Genomic DNA, 13,840 nt, shown 5'->3' with positions numbered 1-13,840 from the left:
CCTAACTAAATCCTCACTCACTCTAGGCCCAGGTGAGCCTCCCCCGGGACCCAAACACAAATCCTGAAGGCGCTAAATTGAGCTAAGAGCTCATTAGATACCAACAAGTATAACAGGAAAAATGTGTTGTGTGATTATTGAAATGCCATTTTCAGTTATTAATGTGTCCTCACCATTTACATAGAAAAAATAACATAGAGAGCTTTGGGAGATAAATGTGTTTTCTGATAATATTTTCACAGAAAATTCCACATCAATGAGTATACATATATAAATTTTATATAGGTATAGATATAGATGTGTGTGTATTCTAGAGTGATGTCATACTTGAAAAACTTCACTTCACAATAGATACTTGAAAAACTTCACTTCAGCAATAGGGATGATACCAAAGGGTAATGGAAAAGGGGCTAAAATTATAACTTTTCCTTAGATTAATTAAAATTGATACCAGATTAATTTGTATAACTGCTTTCATGCCATGGCATCTGCCACCTGAACACATACATAAGAAATAGGCAGCAGTGTCCAGTATGAGACTAGAAACCAAGAGTCATGAACTCTATTTGTGGTTTCTGCTACTGATTCACTGTGGGCGTGTCTACATGTATAGATTAATATGCTTGAATAAACTCTGGTGTGCTTATCGCACAGGAATTTATTGCTCCCGGGCGCACGTAGACCTGGACGCACAGCATGTTGAGCCATGGAGGAGAAGCCCCAGCTGACAGAGGGGTCCAGAGGTCACCCTACCAGCCCAGGGCTGCTCCCTCCAGCTCAACCTGCTGCAGAAAGGCTAACTGGGGCACAACAGGGCTTCAATGAGAGGCTAGCCGGCAGGCACCCCCCACACTGAAGCACTCTCATGCCCCAGCCAGCCAGGGCAGCATCTCCACATAGGCTGCACAGCTAATTAGTTTCTTGCAGATGTACCCCATGTTCTTTTGTAAGTCTTTTAACCACTCTGTATCTCAATTTTTAAAATCTGCATAATGACTCAAATGATGCTTGCCTTCATTTTTTGAGTGCTTTGAGATCGCTTGATGAAAATAACAGCATAAGCAGTAATGATTTATAAAAACTTTACATTTATTAGACTGAGGAACAGATGTAGTAACATTATATACATTATATACATAAGGAGACCAAAGACAGAAAGGATTTCAGGAAAATCAGTAAAATATATGGTCTTCTTAGATATTTCTCTGTTCTGGAATGCTGAGCAGACAGAGCATTTTATGTCAGTGGGAGATATATTTAAAGCACTTTTTAGTCTGCTTCAAAAGGCTTAGAGCAAATGCAAAAAAAAGGATAATTGTATGTACAAGCTCATGGCTCAGATGTGATTGGTTAACATATAAAAGCACTTTCCATAAAAAAATCTGAAAAAAAGATTTTATTCCTCACTCAGTTTGATGTGTCATGTCCTGGCCAGTATAGTCATTAAGGCTGTACAGATTTTTAATACCTTTGCTGTTTGACTGCAGCAGGTTTAGTTGTACTTTTCATTCGGCACAGTGCCATCTAGTGGATGAATAAATTTATCTTACATTTCAGAAAAGGTACAATGATCACTAGAGACATGCATAAACCTCAGTGCCTAATGTCACTAGGCACTTAATTCTATATTTTAAAACCTAAATAAAAGTATTACTTATTTCTCATAGCACTGAACACTCACAGTGCCTAATGTGACCTCTCCATAGGCTTTTATGTAGGCGCTTAACTTTAGGCACCCAGGCTTGAAAATTTGCCATAAGGGAAAGGCTGGGAGCCTTAACCAGTACTGAGAGGTTGCAGCATGTGGCTGTAAGAGGTTTGGGTGCTATCTGCACCAACATTTAAGCCAAACTATAAGTAAACAACAATATAATCCCAATGTATTTTAAGGGGTGAGAAGCTAGCCCTATGGTCTGCTGACTATGCATTACCCAACAATAGACTCCAGTTAGGAAGCAATATCATGATTCATGTTGATTACAGGGTTGGAAAAAGAAGTTAATTATTCTCCTGTTGACACCTAATTTGGGATTTTATGGCTACTCAGAGAATCCAGGTGCTACTATCATAAAAATAAAAAGAAGTGATTCAACACACAAGTAAAAAGTTTGGCTTAAATTGCCCTAATATGCTGACTAACAGTACCCCATAGGCACAGACCTGGATCTCTCGCCTGTATCCAATGCATTGCAATTGCAGATGACTGACAGATCATTTTCATTGGCAGTAAGACTGTGGAACAAGGTCACTCGGAGGCTTCTCTTGGGGTCTCTCCAAAGCAGTTGAGAAAATCAGTATAGTAGGAAATCTGCCTGTATTCAGAGGATTGCCATGAAAAGAATGCTGATGGCTTTGGTTTAGGTTATGTCAGACTATTCTAAGTTACAAGGTCACATTGTGTAATATCTTAAAGTCACCAGGGCATATGCTGTACTTATTTATATTGATCTTGTGCTGGTGTAACTTAACTGATCTCTTGGGAGATGCTTCAGATTTACACTGACTTAACTGAAATCAGAATCAGGCCCATTCTAGTCTTCTGGTGTGAAATTCAAACCAGGTATATGTCAGCAAAAAATGTATGCAGATGAAATAATACCTCACAAAAACTCACTGGTACTTACACAAATGAACCTCTACTGTCCCATACCGTGTGTGGTCATTTTTGCCTGGTCACACTATTAAATCAGAACAGTACTATTTAAGACCAACTTTGCACTGATATAAATTACTGAACAAGCAGAGAAGAGAGTGAAAATTTACTCAGAATTGTATTCTTAAATATAGTATGTCCCTTAAGTTAGAAACTGTCATAAAGAGATACATCATGAATTTCAGAACACTCATAAACTATCAGGAAGATGCGTGGCATTAAATCTTCATGCAATGACTATGTATACTGGCAAGGAATTTGCTTTCCTCAGAACTTGCCCTCCAATTTCATTGTAAAACAGCTTGCACTCACATAAAAGATATGATACACTTTCCAACTAATGCAGTTTTCTCTACTCACATATATGTCAAGAGTTGTTAAGCAAGATAGGCCTCATTCTGTTTTCACTTGTGTCAACCTAAGGCCACTGGACATGAGCCTCCCATCATAAAACTAGAGTGCCTGCTGTTTGCCACTAGGCCATTGACTTGAATGTGATTTACATTGATGTGAAAGCAGGATCAATCCTATTATCTTTTCATATCCCATCACAATGACTGGTTACAAGAAAAGGGGAGAAAGTAATTCCTCGTCTTTCTTTACCAGTTTTAATTCCATGTGATCACTGTACTGGCCCTAGGACACCGAAAGAGCTTAACACATACAGCAGGTTTTAGCAACCTGAACACATTAAACTGATCAGACTCAGATCTGAACCATTTACATGAAGCTGCTATGAGTTTTCAGAAAATCCACAAGCATAATGTAAATAGTTGTTCACCCTCCAACTTACAGAGGCTTGAAAATTCACAAGATGAAAACATACTTTCATTCTCATTTCTTCAGCTACAGCACATTTTTAGTTTCCTGGTAAAGGCAGCCATGTGGAAATACTTTAGAAAGGAATGGGTTTCATTAGTTCTTCTGAATCATTTCAAGGGTCTAAATAGCACCAGCCTTTTAACATAGCTAAAGTGAACAGTAATTCTGCCCCAGGAGATCCTCATTGTATTTATTTGCTCTCTATGACCAAGCAGAAATTCAAGATGGACTCTTAGAACAAAGTCAGCTTTGTGGCACTTGTCAACAGAGCTTTATTACTGTTTTGATCCTGATGGCTGGCTAGATAAAAGGAGAAGTCCCTGTAAATCACACAATGGATGTAATATAATAAGTTGTCTATAAAATTGCCGTGAGCAAGGGAGAATGATATTACTTCTTTTTTCTTTCTTTTTCTTTTCTGTCTGAATTATTATTTTCAAATCTCTTGTAACTCTCTGTATTAATTCCCAGCAATAACAATGGCACCTGCAGGGAGGATGAAAGGGAACAGGAGGCAGGAGGGATCCACATTTACCTTCTCCCCTGCTGTGGCCTACTAGAACTATGATTTGATCCATTTCTGTCTTTCAGGCTTTGTATATCTGTCTGCACACTTTAGCGGAGTAGATTGGTGGTGCTTGAATACTTATGTAAAAGGTTGGGAAAAAAGATAAATGAGATCAATCTATTGGAAAGGGGATCTTGCAAGGAGAATTTTCCTTTTAATATGGAAAAAAAATTGTGAGTTTGTGATACATTTGGGCTTATTGTGCTTTCTTATCTCACTGTACCCTTATCCTTTTACACATATGCAAGGTGACATTCCCAGATGAAACCCTGCTGCCCTTGATACTTAAATAGGTACATTTACCTTCAAATAACAGGGGATTTCCAAGCACCATAGAACTAGTTCCTACGTTCCAAAAGTTTTTTGTTTCCTATGCATACACACACATACACACATATATATTTCCATTTCATATAGATATATATATAAACACACACACACACATTTCCATTTCATATATATACACACACACACACACACACACACACACACACATATATATATATCTCCATTTCCCAATTCACTAATTCACTGGTTCAGGGAGGTTTTAAGAACATATTTGACTTAGAGCAAATGGGTAGATGATATCAAGTATAATATTGGGGTTGTTAAAAAATCAGGCTTAAATGTCTTCTGGAATCATTGCCTAATATGGCATATTAGAAATATCTTGTACAAAAGAATTAAATTTTCCATATGTATTTTTGACATTATCAACTCTTCTTGTCTTTGCAATGGGGGATCACAGTATGTGGGGAATACTAAATCCACAATTGGAATCTTCTGTGTAGTGACCCGAGAATACTTCACCTCTGACTGGCAAAAAGGCGTTAAAACCTCTTGTTAAAAACCTGCTAAAAAGACCAGCTGCTAAGTAGTACTCTTGCTCACAGCATAAAATGTGGTGAGTCTTTAGCAGTATATCAGACTTAAAGCTGAGCACACGCTTAAGTGATATGTTATATAGGCATGTTATCCAAATCAGGAATTAGAGTGCATACAGGTGAAACTCCATGAATGTCAGTCATGGATATCAATATATTTACTTACTCCACCAATAAGTATAGTGCTCTGATATCAACGTGAACCAAAGCATATAACTTCTCCGCTAGCCATAAAAATTCCATGATTAACCTTCTTTAAAAATCTGTGGTTGATCATCTTATTAGAGATCAGCTGCTAACAATAGAAAAATACCCTACTCATGTCACACTAATGCCACTGCTTCAGCAAGAGAAAGCCATTGCTGCCTGCACATAATTAAACTGAGTTCCAGGGGAATCACCAATTGGAGATATGTGAGCCACTAAGGTGAGAGGAGGGTACTTTTTTGTCTGAGGGAGAACAGTTGAAAATCTTACCCATATTTGATTGTGGTACTATCTAAAGGTAGCAGCTGAAGCCTTTCAGACACCACAATGATAAGTGCCCCCTAATTGGGCTAGATGGATGACTACTGTTAGAGAGAGCAATAGGTAAATTGTTCCCTGCACATGCCTATTTACTTTGTCTCTAAGTAAACACACCTATTGTTCCACATCCAGTGAAAAAATTCTTTGATTTCTGCCTGTTTTGTCTTGCTCATCTTGATGTACAGTTGTTTCCTCTGTAAAAAAAAATGTGTCCATAGAAAACTTGAACTTTTTGCAGTAAAAACACATACCTGAAAACATAGTTTTTCAATTTGTGTTTGGATTTGAGTTTAAAACAAAGCAAAACAAAATTGGTGAAAAGGCACAAACAGAAACCCTTCTGGTTTGAAAATGCTACCATGGTGCCTCATATAAATTGTTAAGGTGCTTTCTATCCCAAGTCTGCTCTGCAGATGGGCTACCCAACCAGGCTAGCTCTCCCATGATGTACCAGTCATAAACAATCCAGAGTGGGAGCATGTTTTGCTTATGTACAGTGGTCAGCAGGATATCTGGGACATGTATATTTAGAAGTTAATCTTTTCTGAATCAAGGCCATAGATAGTACAGTGATTCATGTGTATTCAATAATTAGGTAGGGGGATAACTGACAACTATTTCCTGACTCCACTGTCAGACCACCTTCATGAATGACATTTCCTAAGTCAATAGGTTTTCTCCAATCCTCATCTGCTGCTTTTAAGGCCTTTCTGTCTCTCACACCCTGTCTTGTTGTTTAACTAATCTGGGTTTGTGCTGTATCTAATTATATTCCATTAGGATCCAGACAATCAATCAGTGTAATTTGTAGCAAAGCCTATTTTAAAATTATTTTTGGAATTATATTTTTTTACTCTGTGAATATTTACTTACTAAATTTCAGATGTATTGGATTGTCAGTGTATTTCAGGAGGAATTTCCACGTGGATGAAAGGAAATAGATACAATCTCTGTTATGCATATGCATATAGAATTATAAAACCAACCTCTTTGGATGCAGACACTTGGAACACATTAAGTTGTTCTCTCTGCTCTACCTCATATTGTTCTAACATATAAAGACTGAAAAACTTAAATCATTTCAAGTTTTTATGCCCATCCTTTATGACTTTCTAAGAACATTTCTCATATAACATCCAATTTTATGATAAATATTTGAAGCATATTATGTATTTTTCCTCTTTTATATAAAACAGCCCCTCTTAGCAACATTGCAGCTGAACAGAAAGATGTGGAAGCAAACAGCAGAGGGAAATCCAAACTCTTGAACCAGCAGGTATAATGAATACATGGTCTTTCCATGCTTAGATTTGCTCTTGGGAATAGAGCTGCACAACAGATATAAGTTGGTGAGAAATATTAATGTACTTAGATGAGGGGAAAGGCCTGGATCACTCTTTGTAAAAATAGCCCTCATCAGTTCTTAGGTCTCACTATGATCAGGGTAAAGCATGAACAAAATCAATAATGTTAATAGCATTGCCTCATATTATAGGAAAAAATCAGGCCCTGAGATAATTGCATGCATATATTTTGAAGCCATTTTCAGAAGATGCTGCTTAATTCGTTGCTTTATTTATTCTTTTTGTTGTTGTTTTTACTTTCCATTGGTTTCTAGATAATGGTATGAAGACCCAAAGGCCTGCCTCCTCCCTATCAGCTTTAGGGTTCTATGAAAGAAAAAGGAGGGAACATGCATGTCTTTGAGTTAACATGACAAAAAGGATTGTGGGGGTTTTATTATTAATATACAGTATAAGGGGTGTATATATGCAATATATACTGGAACTACTAGAAAGTTCCCTTTTACTGGAACTACTAGAAAGTCATTGACCTTGTGCCTGTGGGAAAATATACTCTGATACAGTTGCTTCCAAAGGTAATAAAACACAGTTGAACTCTGAATATCAAAATAGAAGCCCTGTATTCTCTGTTAGAGGCTGTGAGATTCACACCCATTAAAATCTCTGTTCCCACTTTGAAAGCTTCTGAGTGCATATCTCTGCTTAGGGTTGGTAATAAAGTTGAACTTTGGGGTTGATGCAGCCATCTTTTCACAAGAATAGCATGGCTTCCTACATCCCAGTTGATTGGCCTTCATTTTTTATAACAGGGAAATAATGGCTACCAAATATTTTTGCCCATTAGACTGATGAATTGAAACCATCAACATCCACTCCAGAAGCCAAGGATCCCAAAAAAGATTTTTCTATTGCGGAGGCTATTTCCCTGAGACAAAGAGTTGATGCAATAGAAATGGTAAGCTATTTCTAATGAAATAGAGCTATTATTTCATAATAGAACAATTATTCTGATTCCCCCAATGCTTTGAGTGATTTCCCATGATGAACTTTAGGATCCAGAGATACCAAGTAACAGGACGGTTCCTTTCTTAGAGACAGACTTAGAAATTCAGGGCAAACTTGGACCTAACTTAAAATCCTATGTAAAGATGTAGCAGTGCTGCCCTTGGAGTAGCCTTGGGAAACTCCAGGAGGAAAAATACTTACTGTCTTTTTTCTAGTGCTTTATGGTGAGGGGAATAGAGCCAAGGCTCTGCCCAACCACTCACCATGGAATTTGGAAGTCATGGAGCTTTCTTTTCCCCTTTTTTATTAGAGCAGTGACCCAAGCAGATTGTGCAGTGGGTCAAAGTGTGGGGCTTAGGTGCCTTTATTCCCTGCAGAGTTGTCTAGGATAGGTACAGACATTCAAAAAGCCCAGGGTGGAATCAATCTAAGTTATGCAGTTTTCTCTAAGCTGCATGATTTAGATTCATAAAGGTCTTGAAGAATCAGAGTTGTATGTGAAGTATGTCCGGAGAGCTTCATAGATATGAGCACTATTTGTGACCCTCCACCCCTTTTGATTTTATTTATTTATTTATTTATTTATTTACTTACTTACTTATTTATTTGCTTTTAGGGCATTAAATCCTTACAGATGATTGATTCTCAAAAACCTGAAGGAATGAAATCAATGCAGTTTCAGCAGAATGGTGAAAACAGCCCCAAGGAAGAAACCCAGGTACTTTCTGCCAAACCAGCTGATTGTCTTATTAGAAGAAACAGGATTTCAGCTAGGAAGCACAGTGGCCGCATCTACATGAGATGCTGACCACGCAGTCATTACTGACCTGTCATTTAGTACTTGTCTAAACAAGTTATAAATGACTGCACAGTAACCGAATGGCTTTTAGATGACACTGACTGTTCAGTAGTTCGTTATTATGCAGTAACGTCGCACTGCATGAACCATGATTCAATGCTACTGTACAGTAGTAACAAGCTACTGCATGGTCAGCATCTCATGTAGATGCAATCTGTGTGCATTAATCCTAAAAAAGTTCATAGTGCCAATACTCTTAACAAAAAGTAGTAGCCAACGGCTTCAAAATGAAACTATCAGTGATATGCTCAACTGGCCCAGGTTACATGTAGAATAGTGAACAAATGTGTCATGCAATATGAAAAGAATTGTGGGGGTGTGGAGATGTGTTCTCCACTGCATTGCTGCTAGCTGGTGGTTAGTCACTTACACCTGCTAAGAGTGATCTGGGACCCAAACATGATCTAGGACCTGTGCTTGAAGCTTTCAGTGATAGTTTCACAAGAAAACCACAAGAAGTGTAGCCCTCTTAGCCTCAGATTATAGGCAACTTCGGCCATAATAGTATCCCTGTAGAACTGTTACCAACCAACAGAATTTAAGGTGTATGAGGGGCCAGACTGACCACTGGATGGTTTCAGAATCAGGGGAAAAAACTAAATATGGTATAAAATCTGCATCAAGTACTGCTTGACCTGACTTGCACACCAGAACCAGTAAGTATAAAGTCCTTCCTTCCTTCTTATATCCTTGTGACAAAGTATTTAGACTTGTTGGAATCTAACAGGGCCATGCTGTAAGTGTTTCTGCTATGCCCTCAAACCTCAGGGCTGTCAACCTTATGCCTTAGCACCCATGTGACCCCACCCCCAAGTGTAAGGTGAGGGTAAGATCCAATGAGATCAACTGTAAGTACTAAATCAATATTCCTGGTACAGTAGGCCCTGATGATGTCCCATTTATTTGGATGTATTTTGTTACCCCTGCCAGGACACAACTAGTATCTGACAGCAAAAAGACTGGTGACCTTTCTTGGGTATTGGATTACAGCTCTCTTTATATAAAATGAAGGCTGCAAGACCATGCGGTTTCAGGTCTCTTCTCAGATCATTGCTCAAAAGGGACAGAGCTGGGTGATTTATTTGCAGTGATGAATTCATTTAACTTTTAAATCTCTTTTATTGTTTGTGGATTATCTGCAAACAGACTTGTTTCTATTGTCTTCATTACTCAAAAATATCCAATGACTGGTTGACTTGTTTATACAAACATATTACTACCCAGGCACTCTCACAAATTATTGGTCATGATTTTTACATTGAGTATTAATGGTTTATGCAGTGTCATATAACTCAGTTAAAGCACACTATATTATTGCTGATTCCTGATTGGATGATTCTTAGTTTTCCAAGTTCTGGGTCAAGACGAAAAGTCATGTCCAGGAATAATCAAACAACTCTAATTACCATTTTTTTAATTGTGAATAAAATTTTACTTGTGGAAAATTATTTTGGAAAATGAATAAACAGGGTTGTTTTCTGTTTAATTTACTAAGCCATTAGAAAGAGTGAAAAATTGGTTCAAATAGATGGTCACAAATACATTTTTACAGTTCACATAAATATGCAGAAAATAAGATAACTGTGTTATGACCTTTTCAGATGATTTTAATATTTTCTATATATCTTTGACAGGGCACTTTTGGGTGCGTGCCACTTTAAGGTTTAGAACAGGTAGCTTGCAGGTGCAGGCCAGCCCTGATGAGGCAGCCATTTTAGGTTCAAGCCCACAGGGCTGGGCCAGCAGTTTGCTGCTAGCATCCAAGCAGGCAATATCCAGCTGAGCTGCTGCTTGTAACATCTTGGAGGTAAGGGCAGGAGCTATGTGGATGGCAGGAGGCTCCTCGCCCTGGGTATGACTGAAAACTGCACCCTGCCAGGGAAGGGCGGACTGGGGGAGCTGTCTGTGGTGGGACAGTCCTCCAAAAATGCCAGGTCAGTTACCTCCCCAGTGAAAGGTGAGGTGGGGCACCTCAAAACCCCAGCCCCCATATCCTGGTGGGTTACCCAGGCTTAGGGACAGGCATGGGGACCAGGCAAACCTTCAGGGACCTGAGCCCCACAGGGGTGAAAGATCCCATAGACCCCAGGGAGGGGACAGAGGTATGGCTTGGATAGAGTGGGGGCAGTATTGTATGTTGGGCCTGCACAGAGTAGGGGACGTCATCACAACCTGAAAGACTATATGTAAACATAGTGTAGAGTAGGGCTGAAGGATGGCCAGAAGGACAGCACATGGGCCAAACCCCCTCTTCTTTCCCAGAGTACCTGAATGTAGAAAGTCACCCAATGAGGGGCTAGGGGCAGAATCAGCCCAGTTTTGTAAATTAACTGGTCACTTCTACGATGAGGGTCATGGAAAAGGCCTGAAAGGCTGCACCATGGCCAGCCAAGGAATGAAAGACAAGCCTGATGGCCTACAAGAGCTGCTCAAGGGAGCAGATCAGGGTGTATGTGGCCCAGTGAGGGGCAGTGTGTAGGAGGCCTGGTGAGGGAGGCCAGAGTGGTTGAAGCCTCAGTGAGAGGAGCAGTATGAGTGAGGCTCAGAACAAGGCAGTGTGAGAGAGGCCTAACAATGAACTGAGTTTGGCCCGGCCTCAGGCCAGAGCTGTAGTAATAAACTGGATGCCATCTATGAGATATGGCACATGATGAGGGGAGGTAGGAGTTGTGTACAGCACCCCCTGGCATTGGGGCATTAAAATGGACAGCCTCCTGTATTTATACAGCAGTTTGGGAAAAAGCAAAGTCGTAGCAGGAGAGACTATGCAGACTGCCCTACTTAGACAGGTGGGTGGGCCAACGTAAGATCCCAGCCCCGAGATGGATTGGCCCCCGTCACAATATCTATTTAAATAAATTGCATAAATAGTCCTTGAATTAATGTCACATGTATATATATGCATACTCACAAAGGAAGTGGTTCAAAGATAAGTGACAAGAATTACTAAAGGTCTGAAAAAATATGCATATGAAAAAAGGTTTAAAAGCTTTGAACTAGTTATTTATAGAGGAGGTAAAAATGCAGCATATACTAAAAATAGAAATCAAAATGGTACAGAAGGGGTAGATAAGACATCTTTTCTCCAAGTAGAAAAAAAAGAAGACACCATCCAATTAACTAAAAATAAGAAAATTTAAACCAGTAAAAGGAAATACATTTTCCACAAAATGCATGTGTGGCTACGGAATTCATTGGCACAAGGTACATTTAAATGCAAGGACTTAGCAGTTTTCAGGAAATGTCTGGATACTTCTTGGAAAAGAAGGCTATACAGATTAGAGTACTTACAACATTTTCAAAGGTTTTGGAAGTGTTATATACTCTGACACTTCAGAATATAAGCCAGATTACATGTAGTGTGGAAAAAACCTGCCCTATGGGAACATTATCCAATACATGTTTATGGCAGCATTCAAACACATTTCTTTTAAGCAGCTGGTTCAGGACACTTTCAAAGCAGGATAGTAGATAGGAGATGGCATGGAATCTATTCCCAGGCTGTGTAGACTTTGTTCTAAGTACAAGTAGCCCTAGAATTCATGGCCTACTGGTTCCCAACAGAGTGTACTTCTACTAAACATAAGTATATTTTGATGGGGGCGAGCAGGAGGAGAATAATCTTTCTCCTCTTTTTCCACTCAGTTTTGTGTATGTCCTGAGTATGATTTGCTCTACATATAAAATTTGGTAGGAAAATGTTGCTTGTTGATGCACAGAACATAAAAATCTTGGTGCATGCTGCCAAAAACTGAGCATTCCAATGTCAACTTCAGAGTGATGGTAATTTTGACACCTTCTAATGTGGCCAGATCTGAACAGAGGACAGCAAAGAGCTATCCAGCATCCCAAGATTATTACCCTAATAAATGTTAAGGCCCCATACAAACCAGAGAGGCTTTATGTCACTTCAAAAACCAGGCCACTGAATGGAAATCTATAATTATATAGATTATGATAATATAAGGTGCATACAGATGTTCCCACGACCCAATTCTACAATTCCATGGCTTACTTTCAGCTGTACAATCATAGATTGGGTCCTGTTTGAGCAGATATCTGCCAATGCTGGGAGCCACACCAGAAATACAATCTAAGTAAGTTGGGGTGGGGGAAGGGGCAGACAGGATTGGGGGAAGGGGGTAGTATGTCCTCAGGGGAGTTTGGCAAATCCAGGCAAGGGGAGTTGGTGGAATTGGGGAGGGGGCTGCGGGGTCCAGGAGGAGGGTCGGTGTTTCTGGCAGGGGAGCAGCGTGTTTGTCCAGGATAGAGGGAGATTGGGAGGCTAAAAGTAGTCCAATCAGGGAGGAAAGGAGTAGGAAGAGCACAGCCTCAGGGCTGGGGCAAGTGGCTAGGCTTCCCTATCCATAGGACTTTACTCCAAATGTGTGCAGACATTTGATAGATCAGGCTAACCTATGCCAAATATAACTTAGAGCACTTCCTCAGGTGAACTAAGTTGGATAGAGCCAGCCATTTTTTTTGTCCACTCCAACTTCCCTGAATGTTTGTACAGATCAACTTTCAGGTTGACCTAACCCCAGTTAAGCTAAGCAGGGTTAAGTTGCTCTAAGTCTAATGTCTGCACATACCCATAAGCTATATTTTTTTATAGATAAAATTATGAAAAATGGAGAGTACCACCACTGAGGAAAAACAGTCGAAGAGTAGTTCATAGATTCATAGATGTATAGTTGGAGGGGACTTGAGCAGATCATCAAATCTCACCCCCTGCCATGGGCAGGAATGAAAACTGGGCTCATATGACCCCCACTAAGTTAAGCTCATATGACCCTAGCTAGTTAGTAATCAAGTCTCCTTTTAAAGACCCCTAAGGTAGAAGCCAGCACCACTTCCCTTGGAAGCTGGTTCCAGATCCTGGCTGCCCTAACTGTGAAGTAGTGCCTCCTGATATCTAACCTGAACCTACTGTGAATCAGATTGTGGTTTATTCCTTGTTGCTCTGGGAGGCACTCGGGGGAACAGCGTCTCACCATTCCCCTCTGGTCCCCCCGGTAAGTTTATTGACTGCCACTGGATCCCCTCTCAGTCTTCTCTTGGGGAGGCTGAACAGGACCAGGTCCCTTAGCCTCTGTTCATAGGGCCTTCCCTGCTGCCCCCGATCATGTGAGTGGCCCTTCTCTGGACCCTCTTGATGCTATCCACCTGAAGTGCGGCACCCAGAACTGGACATAGTACTCCAGCTGTGCCCTGACT

General features: G+C 40.0%; 1 protein-coding gene across 1 annotated transcript in view; it reads left to right on the top strand.

Moving 5' to 3' along the window:
* LOC109301100 overlaps positions 1-13,840 on the top strand; it is an 81,477-nt gene that overhangs the window by 22,386 nt on the left and 45,251 nt on the right. The window contains exons 3-5 of the mRNA XM_019522023.1: positions 6,652-6,731; positions 7,604-7,714; positions 8,381-8,482. Coding sequence (XP_019377568.1) covers positions 6,652-6,731; positions 7,604-7,714; positions 8,381-8,482 — 293 coding nt within the window. The remainder of the gene's footprint in view (positions 1-6,651; positions 6,732-7,603; positions 7,715-8,380; positions 8,483-13,840) is intronic.

The sequence above is a fragment of the Gavialis gangeticus genome, unplaced genomic scaffold (genome assembly GCF_001723915.1).
Source record: "Gavialis gangeticus isolate Ggan-Ray unplaced genomic scaffold, GavGan_comp1, whole genome shotgun sequence".
Taxonomy (NCBI): Eukaryota; Metazoa; Chordata; order Crocodylia; family Gavialidae; genus Gavialis; species Gavialis gangeticus.
This window is presented reverse-complemented; position numbering and strand designations above follow the sequence as displayed.